We start from the raw sequence: 24,059 nt of genomic DNA, 5'->3' as shown, positions 1-24,059 counted from the left end.
CATCTTTGGAAAACACTGCAACAGTTAAAGTCGTACCGACTAGTTTCCGACATTTATAGACATCAGACCAGAGGTTCACCATCCTCCACAGAGAACAGTTCATCGCGCGTGTGCAGTAGTACAGTTAGTTACATTTGTTAACTGCTGAAAGAGCATTCCAGTGTTCCATTTCCCAATCACCTGTGAAAATGGACCTAGTTGGCAAATTTCTAACCTTATATTTTTAATAATAAATAAATGTTGTATTTGTACTTTATTGTATTTTTATTTTTTTCTGTATTATATTTGTATCTTATTTTATTATCTTTTCACTACTTTTGTGTGTTTTTTTTGTTGTTGTCGTAATGTGTAACGTCAATAAAGTGTCTATAATCTGTCTATAATATTTTTTGTTGAGTTAGAAATGGTAACTGTGAAAAAATAACCTGAGGGACCAATTTGTAACTTTTGTAGTATTTTTTATTATGTTGTATTTTTATTTATTTATTTATTTTTTTGCTGTTGTAATGTCTGACGTCAGTTAAGTGATTTATCTGTGTATAATATTTTATCTTTAGTTATAAATTGATTGAGTAACTGTGGTATAATAATAACCTATGCAGGAGGGTCAGTTACCGGTGACCTGAGGCGTGATGTGATGGATCAGCCTCTGTAGCGGTAATCTGACCGTTTTCACGGTGTTTAAACCCGGCGCTGAATCCTGCGCTGTGATAGGCTGAGCCAAAACGCATTCAAGGGGGCACGTCATTGGCCTAATGGATTCCCTCGCGCACGCCACGCCCCTTCTCGCGCTGCCCGCACGCGCCTCTTACGTCAGCGGTTGATTCGCTGTGTACTGAGGCGGGCAGGAGCGGAGCTGGTCTGAGGAACTCCGGCTACTGTGTGAACGTTATTATATCCGCCTGCAGCTCAGAAAACACCGGTAAAACTTCACAGCGGGGCTCGGCAGGGCTTCGGGAGCGGGTTCGCCTCCGAGTTTAAACAGGTAAGATAGCGCGGGGAGACTGTTAGCTGGTAGAGCGTCTCAAATCTGTCACTTCTCTGACTAGCGCTGCTAGCATGTGTGCTAATGCCTGGATTACCCTGACAGCCGGGAGCCGCGCGGGCTAAACTGGAGCGGACCGGCGAGCGAGCATTAGTAACGTTAACCCAACAACATGGATGCTAAGTGTGTGTGTGAGTGTTGCTCTGCGCTGGAGGAGAGATTAAAGTCTCTAAATCCAGCCAGGCGGTTCAACAAGCGCCCTGTGCTTCTTCTTAGCTCTCATATAACCTGGATAAATGAGTGAAACTAACATTACAACATGGTTTAGTTATCTGAGGTAACTAACTAATATTGTAAAAGTGGAACATTTCAGTAATCTGGTGCTGAATCTTAGCTAAATCAGTCTGAGTAGAAAAATATCTGAATAATCCTGTTGACTTTGGTCATGGATATAACCACTATGGGTCCGTTTCCCAGACAGGGATTAAACCTAAACTACTAGTCTAAAAAGACTAATTTCAATTGGAAATTTCCAAATTCCGAAAGCTCTAGTTAGTTATGCCTTTATGGCATAGTGTTGTCCTCAGGCAACAAAACATGTCCATACCATTAATGCTGCAACTAATGATTATTTTGGTAGTCGATTAATCTAATGACTATTTTTCTGCTTAGTAAATTAGTCAACAGTTAGTTCCATGCCCTCCATCTCTGCTTGCTGTGGGTATAGCTTTTGTTACTAGTTTTCTCTGTCTTCACTTTAAATAGATAGAAACAACTAATCATAGGATTTAAAATGTCCAAAACATTTTCCTTTAAATGTGGAAAGTAGTGATATTTAGTGAGGAAATACGTAATCTGTTGTGTTTGGGTACTTTTGGAGACGATTCGTCAACAATGAACATTTGGAGTCTACATTTTTTTATATTAGACATTGTTGATGATATCGACTAATCGTTGCAGCCCTACAAATCATACCTTACCTTATTTGTTTATGTAGATTATTTACTTGCTTACATACTGACTTATTTATTTATTCCAAAAAAACTAATCCTCCTGAAAATCATTTCAGTTGGGGTTGGATCTTTGCCTGCCGGGAGACGGGCGGCAGTGGTGGGTCTGCGTGACGTCACCCGCCAGCCACTTTTTCATCGACCCGGCAGTGCCAGGCACTATCCCGGCAGTACTAAAAACTGACAGGGGGCTTGCGTACAGTACGCCGGCAGTTTTAAAAACTGTCAGGTAGCTTCCTGACAGTACGCCGGCACTACTAAAAACTGTCAGGGGGCTAGCTGACAGTACGCCGGCAGTATTAAAAACTGTCAGGGAGTTTCCTGACAGTACGCCGGCACTACTAAAAACTGTCAGGGAGCTTGCTGACAGTACGCCGGCAGTATTAAAAACTGCCAGGGAGCTTGCTGACAGTACGCCGGCACTATTAAAAACTGTCAGGGAGCTTGCTGACAGTATGCCGGCAGTTTTAAAAACTGTCAGGTAGCTTCCTGACAGTATGCCGGCACTACTAAAAACTGTCAGGGAGCTTCCTGACAGTACGCCGGCAGTATTAAAAACTGCCAGGGAGCTTGCTGACAGTACGCCGGCACTATTAAAAACTGTTAGGGAGCTTCCTGACAGCATGCCGGCACTACTAAAAACTGTCAGGGGGCTTGCTCACAGTACGCCGGCACTATTAAAAACTGTCAGGGAGCTTCCTGACAGTACGCCGGCAGTATTAAAAACTGCCAGGGAGCTTGCTGACAGTATGCCGGCACTACTAAAAACTGTCAGGGGGCTTGCTCACAGTACGCCGGCACTATTAAAAACTGTCAGGGAGCTTGCTGACAGTATGCCGGCAGTTTTAAAAACTGTCAGGTAGCTTCCTGACAGTATGCCGGCTAGGGCTGCCACGATTAGTCGACTAGTCACGATTATGTCGACTATTAAAATAGTCGACGACTAATTTAATAGTCGATTAGTCGTTTTTTTTTTTTCTTTGTTTTTCTCTACAAACTGCTGCGACTGCCTTTCTGTCCTGGACGCACATGCGCAGTAGTGGAAACCGGGGTAGGTAGTGGACGACATCTCAGGACATTATACATACAGGCTCTGGTTTCATGGCTACCCCGCTACAGAACTCAAAAGTGTGGGATCACCAAGAAAATAAAAGTGAAACGCGTGCAATGCAATATCTGCAATGAAGAACTTGCCTTCCTCGGCAGCACAACCGCGATGCACGAGCACCTGAAAAGGAGGCATGTTGTGGCTGATTAAATGACGAAGAAGCTAAATTGCTATTTAGCTGCTAAAATTAGCGTAAACAGAGCGTTAACTTAGTACTTAACTTACTCATCTTGATAGCTTTAAAACAGAGGTCACTAATAGGCGGACCGCGATCCGGATCCGGACCCAGACGTTGTCACAAATGCCGTCCCAAACCGATAAACTACAGAGAAGGATTTCATTCTGACAGTGGCTTCTGTTTTCAGTGCTTTTCGGTGCAGTAAACTCACAGATCAGTCATGTGTGGTGTAAAATCACCAAACGCTCTCCTCTGCCAATCAGATCTGTGCAGACCGCTGCCCTGTGTACGGTAATGTACACAATATCTGGACAGAGAGGCATTTTTTATTAATATACTTTTTTTTCATAATAGTTCAAACAACCTCACGGTTGAGATGTTTCATAAATGCCAGTGCCTTATCCTTATTTTACACAGTTGTTTACACTTTATGCTAAACAGTAAAATAATTGTCTGTTACAACAAGCTGCATATTTCATTAAAGGTTTAATGAACTATGATTTTAATTGTTTTTATTTTTAGTTAGCATATAGCTGAAATCTAATGTTGGTTGTATAATAGCAGCTGCATTCTATTGTGATAAACTGTGTTTTATATTCAATTAACGTATGATCCGATTAGTCGACTAATCATAAAAAATAATCGGTGATTAGTCGACTATAAAAATAATCGTTTGTGGCAGCCCTAATGCCGGCACTACTAAAAACTGTCAGGGAGCTTCCTGACAGTACGCCGGCAGTATTAAAAACTGCCAGGGAGCTTCCTGACAGTAGGGGGCTTTCTCACAGTACGCCGGCACTATTAAAAACTGTCAGGGAGCTTCCTGACAGTATGCCGGCAGTATTAAAAACTGCCAGGGAGCTTGCTGACAGTACGCCGGCACTATTAAAAACTGTCAGGGAGCTTCCTGACAGTATGCCGGCACTACTTAAAACTGTCAGGGGGCTTGCTCACAGTACGCCGGCACTATTAAAAACTGTCAGGGAGCTTGCTGACAGTAAGCCGGCAGTTTTAAAAACTGTCAAGGAGCTAGCCTAGGATGGACTCTTTCATATGGGAGTGGACCTGTTTTGGCATTATGGAAAAATCATGAGAAATTTCATTTTAAGCATGAATAATAAAAATAAATAAATAATATAAAATAAACAATACAGTGAATTTTTCCCAAACTTGCAGGAGTCATAGCCTAGGACAGACTCTTTCAAATTGTAGAGATCATGAGATCATGAGAAATTTAATTTTAAACATGAATAAAATAATAATAATAATAATAATAATAATAATATAAAATAAACAATACAGTGAAATTTGCCGAAACTTGCAGAAGTGATAGCCTATGTTTTGGCATCAAATGCTAACAGTGGAACTGTTTTGGCATTATGGGAAAATCATGAGAAATGTCATTTTAAGCATAAAAAAAAAAAAAGAATTATATAAAATAAACAAAACAGTGAAATTTGCCCAAATTTGCAGGAGTCAAAGCCTAGGACAGACTCTTTCAAATGGTAATGGAACTGTGTTGGCATTATGGGAAAATCATGAGAAATGTCATTTTAAGCATAAATTAAAAAAAAAAAAATTATATAAAATAAACAAAACAGTGAAATTTGCCCAAATTTGCAGGAGTCATAGCCTAGGATGGACTCTTTCAAATGGTAGTGGACCTGGTTTGGCATTATGGGAAAATCACAAGAAATTTTATTTTAAATATGCATATACTATATATATGTTTATATCTATATATTTTTGTAATTAATATAAAATAAACAAAACTGTGAAATTTGCCCAAACTCGCAGGAGTCATGGCCAAGGACATACTCTTTCAAATGGCAGTGGACCTGTTTTGGCATTATGGGAAAATCATGAAAAAAACATATTTTAAGTATAAATAAAAAATAATAAAATTTATATAAAATAAACAAAACAGTGAAATTTGCCCAAACTCGCAGGAGTCATAGCATAGGACAGATTCTTTCAAATGGTAGTGGATCTATTTTGGCATTATGGGAAAATCATGAGAAATTTAATTTTAAACATGAATAAAAAAAACAATAATAATAATAATAATAATAATAATAATAATATAAAATAAAAAATACAGTGAAATTTGCCCAAACTTGCAGAGGTGACAGCCTATGTTGTACTCTTTCAAATGGTAGTGGACCAGTTTTGGCATTATGGGAAAATCATGAAAAAATTAATTTTAAACACGCATACAATTTTTTAATTAATATAAAATAAACCATACAGTGAAAATTGCCCACACTTGCAGAAGTGATAGTCTAGGATGGACTCTTTTACAAGGTACTGGATCTGTTTTGGTTTTTTGGGAAACTCATGAGAAATTTAATTTGAAGCATGGATTGAAAAAAGTAATATTAATATAAAACTCTCTCTTTCTCTCTCTCTTAAACACTGATGGGATATTATATCAAATAGATAATGTACTGCACAAAATATACAGTGAGGTGAGTTATTTTAATCCGTTTTTTCTCGTTTCTGGGCTTAATGTATGTCTGAATTAATATAATAGACTGAAACGTGTCGGTCTCCCGTTATCTGTGTTTTGTAAGCGTGCTCTCCGCCTGCGCGGCTGTTTACCGTAAAATCGCACGTATACGCGCATCTAAATTTAAAGCGCGGATGACTTGACTGAGAATTTCCGAAGCGCGGATAGCTTGACTCCGGTCTTACTTTCAGCAAGCTCCATGACAGTTTTTAAAACTGCCGGCGTACTGTCAGCTAGCTCCCTGACAGTTTTTAGTAGTGCCGGCGTACTGTCTGCTAGCTCCCTGACAGTTTTTAGTAGTGCCGGCGTACTGTCAGGAAGCTACCTGACAGTTTTTAGTACTGCCGGGTACGTGCCTGACACTGCCGGGTCGATGAAAAAGTGGCTGGCGGGTGACGTCACGAAGACCCACCACTGCCGCCCGTCTCCCGTCAGGCAGAGATCCAACCCCCTCTCAATCATTTAATGCTATTAAACTAAATAACTGGTTTGGTTTTGGAAGGTTAGCTAATCTATAATGCCAAAGGTTCTTTCCTAGCTAAAAGTAAAAACAGTAGGTGTTTTCCACAGTGGTACCATGGTAAGTGTGGTTATGGTGTCTTATTCTACATGTAGTAGGTTTATTAACTCTTTAGTGGGGAAACAACTGTGGTTTTCTTCATTTCTTTTTTTCTTCCACCATTGGTGTCACCTTCATTTTGACTGTCCTGAAAATCCAAAAGCAAAACTGAATGCACTGTGCAGCAGGTTCACTACTTTCACTATACTGATAAATATGTGACCCATGTGTTACAGTGTGTAAGCAGAAGTCTGTTAATGCTGGTGTTAATGAACACTGTAGTGAGGTATTTCTTTGTGATTTACTTCTCTGTTGTTGAGAGAGAGAGATATTTGGGTTTGATTTGGAATGACACAAGCCGTCATCTGAATAAGTTTGTTGGGTTTAGCCTGTTTAAAGATCACAGTGCTTCTAGCACTTCTGTCGTGTCATTGGATCAGGAGCATTATGCCAGGAAGTTCAGTGTAAGTCAGCTTGACCCACTTGTATTCTTGCCCATGTACCACATCTACTTCTTTTCAATAGTAGGTATATATACAGGACCAGTCAATAGTTTGGACACACCTTAAATTCAGTGCATTATAGATTAATACTAAAGTCATCCAAAATATGAAGTATACATTGAATTGTAAGTGTTAAAGTTTTTTTTAACATTCTTTAAAGATGGCACCTCTTGCTTAGATGACTTTTTTACATCTTGGCATTTTCTAAGTTAGCTAGAGGTAATCACTTTGAATGGCTTTCAGTTAACAGCTGTGGCTTGTTTGTTGCATATTGTTGCTGTCATGTAGAATCCATGAAATCCCATGTTTTGCATTTTAAGAATCTGGTAGTTGTTCTTGACATTGTGACATTATTGTCCTCAAAGTTACTCTATAAAGAATAAAGTTTTTCAAGTACACATTTTGTCCAATAGAAGCTTAATGGATATATAAAAATGCAAAATTGCGTTGCAATGTTTTTGTAGTGCAGCTTTATCCTATCATTTCCCCAATAGGACCACTCTAAACAATGTGGTGGTTTTGGTTTGTGTGCACATCAGATGATGTGTACAAGAACAGGATGCTGTTACCACAGTGCTGAGAGAGGCATAGCGCTGAGCCCTGCACAGCTTGTTTAGTTTGCTGAGTAAATTGTCTGATTAATTGACTGTGTCTTTGTTTCTTATCATGTGAGCTAGGATGAGGTTTTTCAAGATTGAAGTTCCTGTACAGATTCTTCCTGATCTCAGCGTCTTTTTAAGCATCAGAGATGAATTAGCATTTTGTTTTGAAGATAAATCTAGTCAGAATTAATTTACTTTTCACTGTTCCTTTGTGATTCAGTCTCTTAAGCTACCTTCACACATGCAGCACCTCACTGGATCTGGTGTTTTTAGGCTGTTCACGTTGTTTTGTATCCAACATTCGTCCAAAGAGTTTATGTTCCTGTACTGATGCACATGCAAAAAAAGAGCATTGTTTTATTTGACGTTTACCAGCATTACAGGAGATATTAAGGAGCTCCAGAAGCCAACAGCTGGTCTTATAACTGAGAATGATTTTTAAGCTCAATGTAAAAAGGGCATGTTATTCACCCCTCGACCACTACTAAGTTTTTCTTTAGACTTTGTTTTTAAGCTTTTATTGTCTTCTGACACTGCAGCCACTTCCCACTGTGGTTTCATTCAGACATTCCTTCAAATATATATTTTTAAAACACAGAGTAGCATTTGTCCATTTTGGCTTCTACTAGAGACTGTGAAACTGGATTGATGTCATGGTTGCTCAGACTGAGTTGCATTTCTGTGTATCTGATATTTATTGGATTTTAATACTGCATTTTAAAGTGTCCACAATCAGATTTTAGATGATCAAAATTGAGTTGCATTGCCTTTATTTGTCACTTTTGTCACAAATTTGCCTTTACTCGTTCACGCTACCACAAAGATAACACATCTGTCTTTCTAATTTTTGGGCTTTGTTCACACGGAAGGTAAAAGGGCCCTAAATATGTTGTTTATTTAAGGGTGTTTAGGCTGTTTGCTAAACTCTTCAAACTTCATCAAGCTATATATTTTTTATTCATCCTCCTGTGGCTGTATTCGGCATTTCTTTAGGAACACTTGATCGTTTGTTGTGGCACAAGCCTTCTAATTTTGTGTGAAAATAGACTGTACTCTAAACATGCGTGTTATTTTACTATCCTATCACTGCTGGGATGTTTTTCATCTACTTGCATTCATTTTCTATTTTCTTCGTGTGTTTGTGTTTGTTTCCAGTTCACACACACACTCAAATGATGCATACATCTGTGTCACATATGGCACAAAAGATCAGCTTGGCACACTTTTACTTGATGAGTAAATGTTACTATTAGTTGCTGTGTATATGTTTGCCATCATTGTCAGTGGGGGAAAATATGCAGTGCATCTGTTAATTAAATGCACATGTTTTAAACCAGCTAATGACATAAACAGCTCTTTATATTGGCTGATAAATGTTAACATTTAAGACTGAATATTAAATACTAGTTATTTAATATTTTTATTTATTTTAGTTCAGGCTGCTTTTTAGGCTACATTAAGATCCTCTTTTGAGTAGAAATGTGTGAAGATGTGGGACAGGCTATTATTAGAGTCTGTTTATCACCCACAGTTACACTTGTAAATGGAATGTGCAAATTAGGTTCCACACATCAAGAACTTAAGAACTTGAGTCTTGCCTTTAAAGTTCCAGGATAGCAGCTCATCTGACACCATGACTTTCGTCGTGAAGGTCAGGAGGAGCCCAGACGTGTGCTCTCAGGAAGAGGTTTCCATATTGGTTTCTAGTGAATACAGAGAGTGATGGAGGCAGGTGAGAATGAGTGGATGTTTATATGAGCTCAGCACAGGGAGACAGATGCTCCTCAGCAGGAAACGAGGACACAGCTGGAGAAGAGCCGGTGTCGATGAGCTGCGTGCGTGTGTGTGTATATGTGTGTGTTGGCATATTTTGCCCTCGAATTGTGAGCATTATTAATGTGTCGATTCACATTTCATGTTGCACACATACTATTTACTTTACCTCCAAACACCAAACATAAGATACACAAAAAAATAAGAGAAGGAGTTACACTGGGATTGTAGTGACTTCCATATTTTGTGGTATTTTTAAGAAATTAGATTTTCATTAAATAGTCTAATTGTGTTCCTAATTGTGTGTGGATAAAACATTGTATTAGGGATGTAACAGGTTACTTAATCCCACTGTTTAATTTGATTAGTGAACCTGGCTTTACAATTCAGTAAACAAAATGTAAAAATGAATACTAAATCTAGTTATTGCATGATCTATGAATTCAACTTGGAGAGCTGGGAAAGAGAACTGGGTGGAAGAAGTGAACACTGTCACACCCCAAATGTACACATGAGACTGAGAGAGCTATATATATTTTGTTATAAGTTTTACAGTGTAAATAATGTGTTTTTGTTTAAGTTTAACCACTGACATGCCACTAGTATCATGTCCCATGAGCTTTGCCATATCCCATGGAAGCAACAGAACATGGATGTGATTTCTGCCATTCATTGAGCTTTACTGTGGGTGGTAATGCTTTCTGTGACATATGTTCAGTACACATGTGACACTGTGGATTGAGAAATGTTAAATGTCCACATAACTATGAATCTATAAAATATATACAATTTAGCTAGGTAAATTGTCCCACCCATTCAGCTGCTACTCAGCTGTATATCCCCTTATCCCAGGTGATGGCACAACCTAAAGAGAGTGAAGACTAGCAGATGTCTCCTCCGATACGTGAAGTCAGCCACCTCCTCTTGTTAAACTGCTGCTAATGCAGCATTGCCAGCACGCCCGCAGGAAACCAGAGCGACTCTGTTTCAATACATAAGCTCACAGATGCCTCATGCTGATTGACATCACCCTAGCTCCATCTACCCACCCAGAGTAAGCACCACAGTGATGGCAATAGTGGCAAGGAAAATACTCTCCCACACTACAGAAAAAAACCTTGGGAGAAACCAAGACTCAGTAAAAGGGACCCATCCTTCTTCGGTTGATCCAGAGATTACAAACAAATATCACAAAAAAACATTTACAATGCAAAGTTTTGGCCAAATCTATCAACTTTTACCTGTCTCTAAATGGTCGTCTGTCATTTGAAACAGCTACCTCTACACACCAGTATCGTGTTTTATTTTGATTGCCCACTTCTCACCAACACACCATAATTAAATCGTGATGGTAGAAACATATAGCACATACAATAAGGTATGCACTAAAATGTAAAATTACACTTGTACATATCTGCTGATATGTACATCTCTAAAATAACAGAGAGACAAGACAGTCAATATAACTTTAAATCTAACAAAAATCTTGTGTTGGCCCATTGTAGTAGTGTGGCCAGCTTTCCTTTTCCGACATACAATAAGTATATCAGCAAGTATCTGTTTCATATATTGACCGAAGCAATTAACGGCCGATACTGATATAATTCTGATATTACAATTCCAACATCCATAAATACAATCAGTTTCTGCTTGGACAACCAGTTACACTTGGAAAAACACTTGGACAAAAGTGAGTTTTGGTACCTAAGTCTTAAAGTAAAGGACACTAGTAAAGGTGTTGTATATGTTTGTTTTTTTGCCACTAAAGCACCAGCATCTCAAAAACAAAACAAAAAAAACGCTTCGTATTTAGCCACACACTTTTTTCAGTAGTGCCACCCTTCTCCCGATATTTTTTTTTCAGCACAGTGTTAAGAAGCCCAGAGAACGTAGTGGATGAATATTTAGATGGTCAGTTTCTTGCAAGCACAGTGTTGCGTGGGCCACTGTTTCCACAGGGTGGGACAAACATACAAGCACAGCTGAACCGGCTGTGAACACAGAGGGTGTGAAAACAGCGAACACAGAGAGTGTGTGACTTCATTCTCTCCTCTAAAAGCCTTTACTCCACTACATCTTCATGTTGAAACCAGTTGTTGACTGCTATGTTAATGTTTAAAATATCACTGTTAAACTATCACCATGATATCACCATGTTGCCATGTATATCAAGCAGTAGATTGTAATCATGTGCACAAACTTCAAGTCCAGCTGTTTGCAGCTTAGCTCCACTAGAAGTGTTTGGTAAAATGTTTAATTTGTTTGGTTTTAGCCAGAAATGTTAATTTCAGTGCATCTCTAATTGTTGTCAGATAAAATTTGACATTGCGGTTTTTATGGTATCATGAATGTATCCAGGATACACAGAGTGATGTTTTTGGTTACTATAAGTTTAAAAAGAAGCCTACTGTGGTGTAAGACTAAAGTTTAGAGAGTCTGTATTCACTTACTTTATTCGGTGGAACAGTTAAGAGAGTCCAATAAACATTTTCAGAAGGCATCATTTACAGTACTGTCAGTACTGAATACTGCCAACTGTTCTTTAACAGTTTCTTCTTTGCTGTCAGTTCAGAAAAGTGATATTGATGTGTGACAATTTCTACAATTAGAAATTTTTTGGAAATATACTGTCCAGTGCTCTCACAGCTACCTTGTAAAATTGGGTCCAGCCAAGAGAGGCAGTCAACTGAGTCCAGATCAGCAGAGCCATCGTTCAGTTAGTTTTCTCAGTTAGCCTCTTTAGTTTCCAAATCTGTATTCTCTTAAGTTTGGAAGACAATAAAAAGTGGAGAGCATTTTCTTCATTGCTTTATTCATGTGACAAATAATCCATAGTAATGACAGTCTGATTTAGAGAGAGGGCGTTTCCTTATGCCTTTCTGCAATAAGTCATGGGACCACATTTTACGTTTACTCAGATCAGCCAACGTACAAAATAATACTGAAAAGTAAAATACCAGGCAGTGAGGAAACAGTCAGTAGCAAGCAGGATAAATGGGCAGTCGTAAAGATCTGAGCGAGTGGGTCGGATGTCTGGGTCAGAACATCTCTAAAGGGCAGGTCTTGTGGGGTGTTCCCGTTATGCAGTAATCAGTACAGACCAAAAGTGCTCCAAGGAAGGACAGCCAGTGAACCAGTGGCCAACCAGCAGAAGGGTCATAGGCACCCAAGACTCACTGAATCATTTGGAGACCTACATAAAATTATGCAGGAGTTTAATGCTGTGGTGAATTATTTAAAAATGTACTGTGACTATACTCTATGCTCTTCTGGTAAAGCTAATTATAGCAGATTTTAGTGTTGTATCTTAACAGGCATGGCCTTTGTTGTGTGTAGGCTACATGATATTCAAGATCTGCAGGTTTAATCACAATAGTGATATTCAAAACATGGCGTGATCTTTATTTACACTACATTATTAGATTTTGCAGTGTATTTCCTGTACGTTCAGTTATGTATTCGGATTGTAGGCAGTAGTCCAAGCTTCAGGAAAGATCTTACTAGGACACAGTGTCTCTCCAACTGAAACCACACACATCAAATCAGTGATGTGTAAATGAGGTCATGTTATAGGCAGAGGTGGTAAAAAAAAAAAAAAAAAAAAATACACTACCAGTCTTCTTTTTTCTTGGCAGTGCTACTGCCTGTGTGTGGTCCAATTACAGAGACTAATGTCTGAGGGTCTTTTTCAGGTTTTGGAAAAGTGAGCAATAAGAGATAAATGGAATGGTTTACTTATAGCAAAGTACTTCCGTTTATAATGCATATTAATATTGATTGTACAATGCACAGTGAATATTAAAACATATATTGCTTAAAGTAGGGGTGTGCCATATAATATCATAAGCAATAATATTTCCAAATTTTTTGATGCTGTGAACAATATTATACCCTGAAATATCAATCCAATATTACCCATCCCTAGGTATCACATCAGGGTACTACTTTTTCTGTTTTTAGCAAAAGAAATAGTCACACTGTTTTCTTTTCCCATTATATATCTACTAGAGACAGATTATATTTGTCCAGTATCATTTATTTTACTTTAATCCTAGGTATTTGGAGTGCATGATTGGTATCATGACATTCTGGACTTCTGTTACAAATCTGACCAATTCTTGGTCTATTCTCAGTTAGGGGTGATCCATATCATATTATTATTTTTAACAATTCAGTGTTTTGTCATATCACAAAGAGTATCGTTAATCGGAATATATCATGACATTTTGTGATATTATTTTAGGGCCATATCGCCTACCCCTAGCTTAAGGAGAACTTATGGAGAACAACATGTCAAAGTAATTAGGTATGTCCTGAATTGATCTATGCATGTTTTTCCACCCTTTGTTTTGCAGTTGAGTGCATTTAAAACTTAATATTTCACTTTATGCCCCCAATCCACAAACAAAAAACTCAATACATCAAAAATGAAGTGATTTTACTGCAGCATTGTAAAAATTCAAAAGGTCTGTTTAGGATTACAGCAATAAAACTACAGTAAGACTTTGATTATAGATTCTGCTGGCAGTTTTTGGTTGATCAGGGTTCAAGGAACATTGCTGTTGCACAAAATGTCATGAGTTTATGCCTTTGTGTCCTTGAGCAACACAAAGCTGGCCAAGTTTATTTGTAGAGGCTGTATGAGGAAGGTTGAGAAATGACCGTGAGATGTTGAGAGAGGCAGATGTTCTACATTTTGCTTCTCCATGCCTTTTCAACAGTGGAGAATGGGACACACCTAGGTTTACACAGATCAGCCTGGGAGGGGAAATGAATAACATTATTTGTTTATCTGATTACAATAGCACCCAACATGTGATCTAGATATTGGGCAGTGAGTGTGTGGTCAGTTTCTAAGGTTCATGGGTTGACAGCAGAAACAAATAGGACCATTTTAAAATCTGAGGGCCAAGGCTGCTCCTATCAGTGTTTTGTAAAGTGGGTTAAACATTTGGGTGGGGTAGAAATTTAGCAGTGTTCTTTCTAAATTACTCTAACGAGTCTTTCTTGTTTACTGACATTCATAACAGATTTCTAGTAAAAGTGGTTTGTAGGAAAACATTTAAACCATCACAAAGATCTGATTCAGGTTTATCATTAGAAACATCTTGTCATACTTACCATCTGTGTGAAATAATCTACTGTGTAGAATTAGATTTAGTGTTTCAAAATTTTATCTTCGAATATGCTATTTGTTTATTTTTAGATTTCTTGTAGCTCTGTCAGTGATCTGATTTCGTGCTTTGATTTTCCTCCTATGAATCAGACAGATAAATACACTCTTACTTTATTAGTAGCTATGGCAACATCTGGTATCACTATGGAGAGACGGAGAGACAATGTGACCTCATTCTTTTGTTTGTATTGCTCACTGGTCGACTTGTCTCACACATTTACTCCCCTTTATATAAATGACTATTTTTGTTTATTAGTACTCTATTGGCATTCTTTTGTATGATATGAGTGCAGTAGCCTATATCTTCCTGATCTGTGAATGTTTAGAAGAAACAAGGCATTTATTTGATTCAGCAAATGTAAATGATGATGCACTAATGGGAATTCCAGGCAGTTGCCAGTATCCAGTGTTTTTCATGTGCTTATCTGTTGATGCTGATGCACATTAAATATAAAATACACATTAATTATTAAAAATTGAGACCGAGCATAATTAGCATCATGGCCAAATGAACATTAGTTTATAGACTGTTACAAATGCATTTTTTTAATGTAGAAAGAATATAATGAAGAGCCCAGAATCATGTAATAATCTGCCACACTGGCATTCAATAAATGTCTGATATGATCTCTTTAATAATCCATCCTAAAGGTCTTTAAAATGCCACAGACACTAAATGCAATTTAGCTTTTAATGTAGGCATGTTGTTAGAAAAAAAACAATTTTGTGCTGGAACCTGGTACCATTTTCAGTGTACAGTTCCAGTTTTCTTTCCAGGCTTGTTTAAAATGTTGGTATATTGGAACGATTTGGTGTATATATTAGTATATTGGCCTTAAAATTCATGTTAATATGTTAATTTAGGTTCCTGTATCTGCAGATTTCCTGTATCTTATAAAGTAAGCAACGTATGTCATATTTCCAGCATTGTACACTATTTTGTTAGTAGATTATTTTCCTGTTTCTTATTTCAACAGATTTCTGTTTTTATCTTGATATGCTGGATTGAAAGCCTTTGGGTGCCGCTTTGCAGCATTTTTGGTGTGTTTAGATGGCTCCTCACGAACATGGTTCAGCCAAGTTGCAAATAAACAAACCATTTAAATGAGGCACATCTCGACTGGGAAGCAGCTCTCATCTTTCAGCAGACACCAACCTGGTAGAGAGTAGCAAGGGAGAATGTAAACAAGGACAGGGCAAGCACAGATGGACAGAATGAGAATAGTCAATACATGTGATAAAAGCAGTTGCACTGGAGAACAAAAGGGGCCTGAAGGCCAAATAGATTTATGGCGAATTGCCTTTTTCAGCATAGGGCTTTGTAGAGACAGTACTTATTCAAAATCAATAATGTCCTTAACATGTATTGAAAGTAAATTAAAGTGCAGTTAAATTAAATATTTTATTACTCTGTGACATTTCTGTTGGTCCATTCAGCAAAACATTTTCTATGCAAATCACCCAGGGGGCATTTTTAAAATAGTATTAGAATTCAGGGTTCCTGATTGGATTATATATTTTGTTGATTTTGTGAAGAGAAAGTAAACCCAGTTGCACAAAACTATTTACAATCATCATTGCAGTGACCTTATATTTGATTAACCTAAAAACAGAGGGAAAAAAATACTGGAGGAAAAAAACACCAATTGATGAAAAGAAGCTCTGGACAACTGTTGAGGTTTAGGATGTATGTGCTTTGTATTATGGTTGTGTGGAAGCCAGTGGCAAAAAAATCACTGAATAGATGGATGAAAAAATAGATTACAGTAAATATCAGTAAATTCTGGAAGCCAGTTGGCCCTTCCTTTTAGCCCTTACACCCGATTCTTGTTAGGGTGGAGGGGGGGAGTGTTAGGGGAATATGGCCCTTCCAGCAGAGATTTTTCAGAGGCACACTCTAAACGGAGGGCTGAGAATCACTGGCAAGATGGCAGGACAAATAACCAAAGAAATCCAGAGATCTAAGTATTTTCCTTGTTAAGTTAAATTATGATAACCACAATATGACCATAATTTATTTCAATGTGTAATTGCAATGTTTTGTGGCCATTCTTTTTTCAAAACAAACATAAAGATATCACTTGTAATTTGTCTCAGTAGTTGGGTACCTAGATAACTTTCCTGTTCTACCTTAACTAGTTCCGCAGAAGGCAGCGACTGTAGCGTATAAGGTGGAACGGAAAAAATAAAATAAAAGCTAATTTCAGCTCAGCATCCCTGAGGAATTAAGGAATTGACAATAATAATTACTGCTGCATCACCTGCCCTCTTTTGTGAAGACATATGATGCCTTAAAAGAGTGTTAGAGGTGGTTAACAAGCAGCTAGGTTGCTGAACTTATGAACTTAGTGCTTCACTGCTGTCTGCTATCTGTATCAGATGCTTAAAGGGTTGTCCCAATTCTTAGGGGGGGAGATTTCACCCCTTTCCCTTATAACTCATAGTGGAAGGGTTACACTCGAAAACAATGGGTAGGAATACAAAAGAGAAATGGGATTGGGCCCTACTTCACACACTTCTGTAAGGCATGGCAAAAATCAGAATTAGGTAGGTGTCTGAATATTTGTCCACACCACTTTACCAGTTTTAATCATTCAGTTTAATCTATTGACGTATTAAAAATGGTAGACAAATTAAGTGCTTCAATTAGAAATAGCTCAATTCTTGTTACAGCCAAAAACAGGATGTCAGCCAATACCAGAATCAGCCAGTTTAAAGTTTCAGGATGAGTGTGGGAGAAGAAAGATGAGGAACAGTGCCATCTCTACTCTTTTCCCATTCTACCAATGACATTCATTGCCTTGAACTGAGATTAAGCCGTAGTAGAGAGAGCGGTTTACAGCACGCCACAGAAGATTTACCCTGTCCATATGGCCGGGTAGAGAGCAGGTCTGGGAGGGGAGAGGATGAGAAAACGGGAACAGTGAGTGTGGTAGACAGACAGACAGACAGACAGAGAGAGGAAGAAGTGCTGTGTTGCACTGCGGGGGATGTAGAGGGAAGCCCAGGGAGTAATTGGCTTTAATGAAACTAAACATGCACATCCTCACACACACAAACACGCACACAAAATAAAGCCGCACACACAATGCTTTTTCAAAGCTATGATGATTATGTGATTAAAAATCTCTCTAACATTTTTAAAGCTCTCTATCTATTTTTCTTTCTGCAGTGTTAAGAGGCACACAGGGTTTGAGAGGTGACAGAAATAACTTCACGTATTCAGACTCTGCTAGAGCTAATCCGCTAATGCTCTCTGATAGGCCTGCACGATTAGCCTCACAAAGGATGGAGTCACTCCAAACACAGGCAGGTGTGAGGATATGGAAGATGACTTTGTTTTCTCCTGGGTTTCTGTAACATGTTAAGAAGGACTGAGTTTCTTCATAATCTTAAATTCATTTAAATTCAATTAAGTTCATTTTGAATCAGTTGTTCCCTTCATTAGGCCTTTCTCTGGCTAATATAATAGAACCACATTGTAATAATATGCAACAAATTAATACTAACACAAAGTTAAGGGATGCCCTGTGGTATTTTCTACAATATACGGTATACATCTGTTTAACGAATATTAACACATTAAAGTAATGAGAAGAAAAAATCAGCTGAAATATTCATTTGTGTAAAAAAATAAATATAGTAAAATTAAACACAAGGAACTAGAGATTCTGGCAGAAGGCTGAACACATTTTCACAGGTTTTCATTAATTTTGCTACTTTTTGTCACCACTGCATGATTTTAAATAGTCCAAATATCTTGATTTTTTCTAAAAACCAACAATTTAAACTCTGAAAGATTTGCCAGAATCTAGCCCCCTCTACAATCATATCTGGAAAAGTTTCCTTTTAGATGTTTACCTCTATGTTCCTTCTGTGTTAAGACTTGGCACCGGAAGAAATTGTTCTTATATTTTTTGCATTAAGAGACACAAACTTTATTTTATCTTCTGTATTACTACTCCCCTGGACTCGGTATATTTTTGTTTTGTATTTTTAATTTTTTATATTGTTGCGTATAATGGATAATAATGGAAAACCCAATAAAAAGATGATTTAAAAAAACTATATTTTTTTATATTTTATTTATTGAATACTCAATATAACAAGAAAGCACATGATCTTAAAAAATGTAAGCCATTGTTTTACTTGCCACCTTTTGCCATTTTTATCTGAATAATTTCAGTTGACAAATATTCGCAGCATCCCTGTAAAGAAGAACTATAAATGTGCTAAGAGGTGCTAATGAGATTTCTCTCTCTCTTTGTCTTACAGAGGCCGTGGTGGGTGTGTGAAGGAGTGCATGTGTGTGTGTTTGTGTGAGTGAGTGTGAGTAATGGCTGACCAACAAAGACAACGCTCCCTCTCCACATCAGGGGAAACACTTTACCTGGCCCTAGGGGTCTCTAAGACTGCTACACCAGAGGACATCAAAAAGTGCTACCGGTAAGAAAAACACTTAACTTGTGTCTGCCTGGAATAAATATCTCACTGGAGCTTTTAGAAATCAGGGAAATCTCATGGGAATAATTCTACCTTTACCTGTTTCAGCCCTCTAACTTTAAACACTATTTATATTTTTGTGCAGAGTAATTAAATGGAGTGTTACACTTTAATCCACCAGGAGGCAGTGTGGAGTTACAACCCATCCGTTAACTACTTTTGTTTATGCTTATAGTTAAAGAATGCAGAAATGAGAGCATGTAAACTGCATTAGACAATTAAAAAAAAACAATGAAACTTGTATTGCATTGTCCTACTAGTACTTTTCTGACTCGCATGTATTTGCATTATAGACATTATATTACTGTAATTGAACAACTTAGACAAAAGCAAATATGCACATAATCATGTTATAAAATATATTTTAGTGATGTAGCTTTTAGGTGTTTAAAATCCTACAGTGCACAAATCAGTTTCTCATTTTACTCCATAATCACACCATTGACTGAATGACTTGATTATTACAAACTAGGTGGAATTTCCCTTCAAAAACAGTTCCTCTAAGCACTGACCACAGATTGTTGTTTTGTATTATAGGAAACTAGCACTGAAGTTCCATCCAGACAAGAACCCTGATAATCCAGAAGCAGCAGAGAAGTTTAAAGAGATCAACAATGCTCACGCCATCCTTATAGATCCCACAAAACGCAACATCTATGACCAGTATGGATCTCTCGGCCTCTACGTGGCTGAGCAGTTTGGAGAGGAGAACGTCAACACATACTTTGTGCTCTCAAGCTGGTGGGCTAAGGTGAGTGTGTGCAAAAAATGCAAATTTCTGGTCCCTAAACCAATTCCTAAAAACGTAAGATGAAATGAATTTTAATGAAGTATTTTATTGTGCCCTAGATTGGCTAATTTTGCTTAATTTACTTTTTCCTGTTGAACTATCTTCCTTTTGACAGTTAGTAAACTGAATCTATTAAATCTCTTTCTCTCCGTTTCTCCACAGGCATTGTTTATCTTCTGTGGCGTTGCCACAGGTTGTTATTGCTGCTGTTGTTTGTGCTGCTGCTGTAACTGCTGCTGTGGAAAGTGTAAACCGCGGCCTCCCATGGACCACGAGCCAGATTTTTATGTGTCCCCTGAGGACTTGGAGGCCCAGATGCAGTCTGATGAAAGAGGTTAGTCCATACAACTGGTGCACTCTTTTAATGTACAGATATTTTTTTTCACAATAAGAGTTCAGCTGATAACATAACAAAACATCCAATTATCCAATTTTGGGCCAAAAATTGTTTTTACTAAACTGATGGTTTCTACAGCAGCTAATGTATACAGAGCTTTTTTGCTGTCGATATCACTGCTTTTGTGGGGTTTTTTTGTGACACTGGTTTTACACTACTATTGCTTGAACCTTGTAATTTTAATATATATATTTTTTGCATTAATTAGACTTTTAATACACAAAATCTGGAGCCATCTCTTAGATTCATTTGTATATGAGTTATAAATTCCTTTTATTTTGATTAATGGAAATAAAAACACTTTACACATGTTTCATGCTTTACTCACAGATGGTGATCCCATCCTGGTGCAGCCTTCTTCAGCCACAGAGACCACTCAGCTGAAGTCAGACAGTCACCACTCCAGCTACCGTACCGACACGGGCTACTAGAGCCTTCTAGAACCTTCTTCTCGACCTCCTCTCCCTTCCCTTTTCCTCTGGGACCACCTAGCCAGCAGAGGGAGCTGTCCTTTACACCCTGCGCTACAACTGCCGAATGAGTGAAGGAGAGAACGGGATAGAAGGGCTGGACGAGTGGACAGGTCACTGTCTCTGATCTCTGCTATGAAATGTGAAAGCTCTAAAAGCTCAGGCATGCCTCTGCACAGACAAAGACACAGGATTTTCTTTTGCCTTTTTACCACTCCCAATTTTAGTGTATGTAATGTAACAGTACCGTTTTTATATTAGATGCTGTTTCCTGGTATGACAGAGACCATAGTCGAACTATGCATAACAGCAGATCCATAACTTACCACTGATTTTCTTGTACCTACACTGGAACATTCCCTAAATATTTATTATCAGCATAAGCATATCTTCAGTTCTCTGCTTTTTTACGTTCATTTTGCAAAAAGCAAAAAAAATGAAAGCCAGCTAGCTAAATATATATATATTGTACTAGGTTTGTGTACTGACCATAGACAAGGCAAGGGAAAATTTAGTTTTCACTGTTTACGTTTTAAAGTCTTTCGTTTGTCTGTTTTATATTGTGACAATATTCACAGTTTAGCTTAGGTGACTTCTTTTCTTTAACCAGTTGATTTGCACCTACTGTCATCTATGGTGTGTATCCAAAGGCCCAGGAGTACACCACCAGAATTAAGGCCCTCATTAATAAGTCACACATCATCACTATGTCACTATGCTTTTGACAGGAACTGTCCATAGTCTTACTGATGCACACACACTATTCATTTGTAAAAGACAGTGTAGTTGTGGACAGTTTGGTGTGGTTTTTAATTGTGGCTATTTTTGTTGTTCCCATGTTTTATCATGGAGTTTATCATGTCCCTTATTCTTTTGTAGCATTAGAAATTAGGTCTGCCCAATATATTGTTTCAGGATGGTCATCGCAGTGTGAGTATGTGTAATGAGCAATGTCATATACGGCAAATTAAACCACACGTCATGCTTTTTGGCTGCTCTGTTCACTGATTACAGGAGGTGACCAGATACTTTTGGACATCTTGTGTAATGCTGTACATACATTTCCATGAGGAAATGCAGGCAGTGTGTAGTTGAAAGCTTTTGTATTTAATTTGAATACTTTGGATAATTCTGAAGTCCATAATTAATACAAAAGGACCATAAAGCATTATTCCTATTGTGACAAACACCTTTCAACTGGAAAATGACTTGTTTTAGGTAGACCATATACAGGCTTTCAGTTTGTTTTGTAGATCATGTGTGTATAGCAGGTATGCTGTTGTGCACATCCTTGCACAATATAATCACGAGTGTAGTTGTGTGGTTAAGGAGGTGGAGCATTAGTGGTATGAGGTTTGCATGCTCAGTATTATCATTACTGCCACATGACCATATTAGCCAAACATGGATAGATCTCCTGCTCTGGTTCAGTCCTCTGCCTTCCTGTAAATGCTTCATCACACCGTCAGTGTTCTTCTCTCTGGTCTCTTTCTTTGATTTCATTTTTTACCCAAAGATATTTACAGAGAGAGAACTGTTAGACTAAATAATTTAAGTACAGTACAGCCAGACTCCAGTGAAATACCATAGAAAAAAGTAATGTATTGAATGGGGTTTATTGTAATGCTTACATCATTTCCACAATAATGAAATGCATTCCATCAACACTATTGCTATTGCCAGACATACATTAATAATCAAACAAAAAAGCCAATACTTATCAAAGTTCTTTAATTAAGAATGCTGACCCACAATTAGTTAAAGTTTACTGAATTCTATTAGACAGCTGATGATGGATGAACTTAGATCAGTACTTTTACTTCGATAAGTTTTAAAAAAATAAGGCCCAATGAGTGTGTTTACGTGCACTCAAAAAATCCATTCTTATAAATTCTTACATTAGAGTAGCTTTGTAATGATTTTTCCGTCTGTTCATGCACTAAAACAGACCCTGGTACCTGAAAAGGGCTGCAAGCTGGCATAATAACACTTTCGTAATCTATATCTTTATCTCCGAGCTTATGTATTTTCATATTTTGCGACTTGATGTGCTTTCAACAAAAGATGTGGCGTGAGGTTTGGAATTAACACTACATCTTTATTCTGTGAGGGGTTTTTTTGGCTGGTAGTAAAAAAACAAATCGGATTATTGGCATACTCATGTTATCTTCTTGATCCAATTACTGTAAGCACACTCTACACACTTAATACTTTAATATATATATATATATATATAATTTCTTATCATGGAAATGATGTAGAAATATCCAGGGCACCGTATTTCCAGTGCATATATATAAAACATAATTTTAAATGGGTTTTAAAGATGTATGTGTGTATGTGTGTTATATGTTGTTTTCTTGTGGGTGGCTGAATGAGAGAGAGAGAGTGGGTGTGAATTTATGCTTGTTGTCATGTAGTATGAGTCTACTTGAGCTAATGTAAACCGATGTATGTAATTGTTTAGATTAAATTTTTTGTTTGTTTGTTTGTTTGTTTGTTTTTTTGCGCTTCATTAACATCACCACTGTTGGTCTTCAGGCTTTTTATTATGATTTAGTTTAGTGAGAGGTTTACATTAAGGGAATGATTAACACAAACAATTTCAGTTCTGTGGTCTCCTAAACAAACCTTCTCCAAATGGTTTAGTGTGAGTAGTGCCACGCCACCTTTTAGATCTACACATTCTGGCTACCAGAGGAAATCCACTCTCTCTTATTTTTGTACATTGTAAATTTGTTCTTTTAGTTGCTAGTTTTGATTTGACTACATGGTGGAAGCACAGTCTGGAGGCTTTGTCTGTTTAAAGGTAGTATTTAAAGAAAATCATGCAATCACCTCCAGATATCATAGAAACGTTGGCGAAATAGTGATACAGTAGGAAACTTTTATTTAATTTATTTTCTTATGTTTTTAACAAATGACTAGTTGAAATGATGTGTAAGTGGATGTGGCCATTCTACTGACTGGCTGAATTCGTTTGCGCTGTGGGAATATATCTGTTGAGTTCAGTCAATGTTTTTTTCCTGTTGTAGCATGAGAATTCTGTGTCTGAGAGGGAAATAATATGAGTAAGTTATCTTGCTGTTGTACAATAAATGTTTCTAAAGATAAGTGCGTGTTGTAATGGTGTCATTCTTAATATACTGTATGCAGCTGTTCATTTTAGTCTAATCCACACAAGTGTGTACACACTAATCAAGCCTTGATTTAACACACATTATCCAATTTGTCAGCTTCACTGAGTGATTTTTCGCACTATAAGGCTCACTGTATTATAAGGTGGGGGGGGGGGGGGGGTAACTAAGGTTAAGTAAAGTTAAGCGAAGTAAACAAAACTGTAATAAAAAAAGACTTTCTTTTAAAGTCAAACGAGTGCTGAATGTTAATCTACACAGATTTCCCACCTGAAAACTTTAACGTTAAGTGATTCTGTTTATTTACAGTGAGCTTAGACTTCCAAATTTTTCCAGTACAAAGGCTGGAACATTAGCAT

General features: G+C 37.6%; 1 protein-coding gene across 2 annotated transcripts; it reads left to right on the top strand.

Moving 5' to 3' along the window:
• Positions 1-817: 817 nt before the first annotated feature.
• dnajc5ab (DnaJ (Hsp40) homolog, subfamily C, member 5ab) lies at positions 818-23,677 on the top strand. 2 transcript variants are annotated; one of them, XM_049462861.1, is made up of 6 exons: positions 818-985; positions 17,576-17,712; positions 18,679-18,849; positions 19,444-19,657; positions 19,859-20,030; positions 20,424-23,677. In XM_049462861.1, exons 3-6 carry the CDS (start codon positions 18,740-18,742, stop codon positions 20,522-20,524), a joined length of 597 nt encoding a protein of 198 aa, XP_049318818.1. In that variant the 5' UTR covers positions 818-985; positions 17,576-17,712; positions 18,679-18,739; the 3' UTR covers positions 20,525-23,677. The 2 variants fall into 2 exon arrangements, with proteins under 2 accessions (XP_049318818.1, XP_007250047.3); XM_007249985.4 differs by lacking the exon at positions 17,576-17,712.
• The last annotated feature ends 382 nt before the right edge of the window (positions 23,678-24,059 follow it).

This window comes from Astyanax mexicanus, chromosome 13 (genome assembly GCF_023375975.1).
Source record: "Astyanax mexicanus isolate ESR-SI-001 chromosome 13, AstMex3_surface, whole genome shotgun sequence".
Taxonomy (NCBI): Eukaryota; Metazoa; Chordata; class Actinopteri; order Characiformes; family Acestrorhamphidae; genus Astyanax; species Astyanax mexicanus.
The sequence above is the reverse complement of the archived record's forward strand: the minus strand, read 5'-3'. Positions and strand labels throughout refer to the sequence as shown.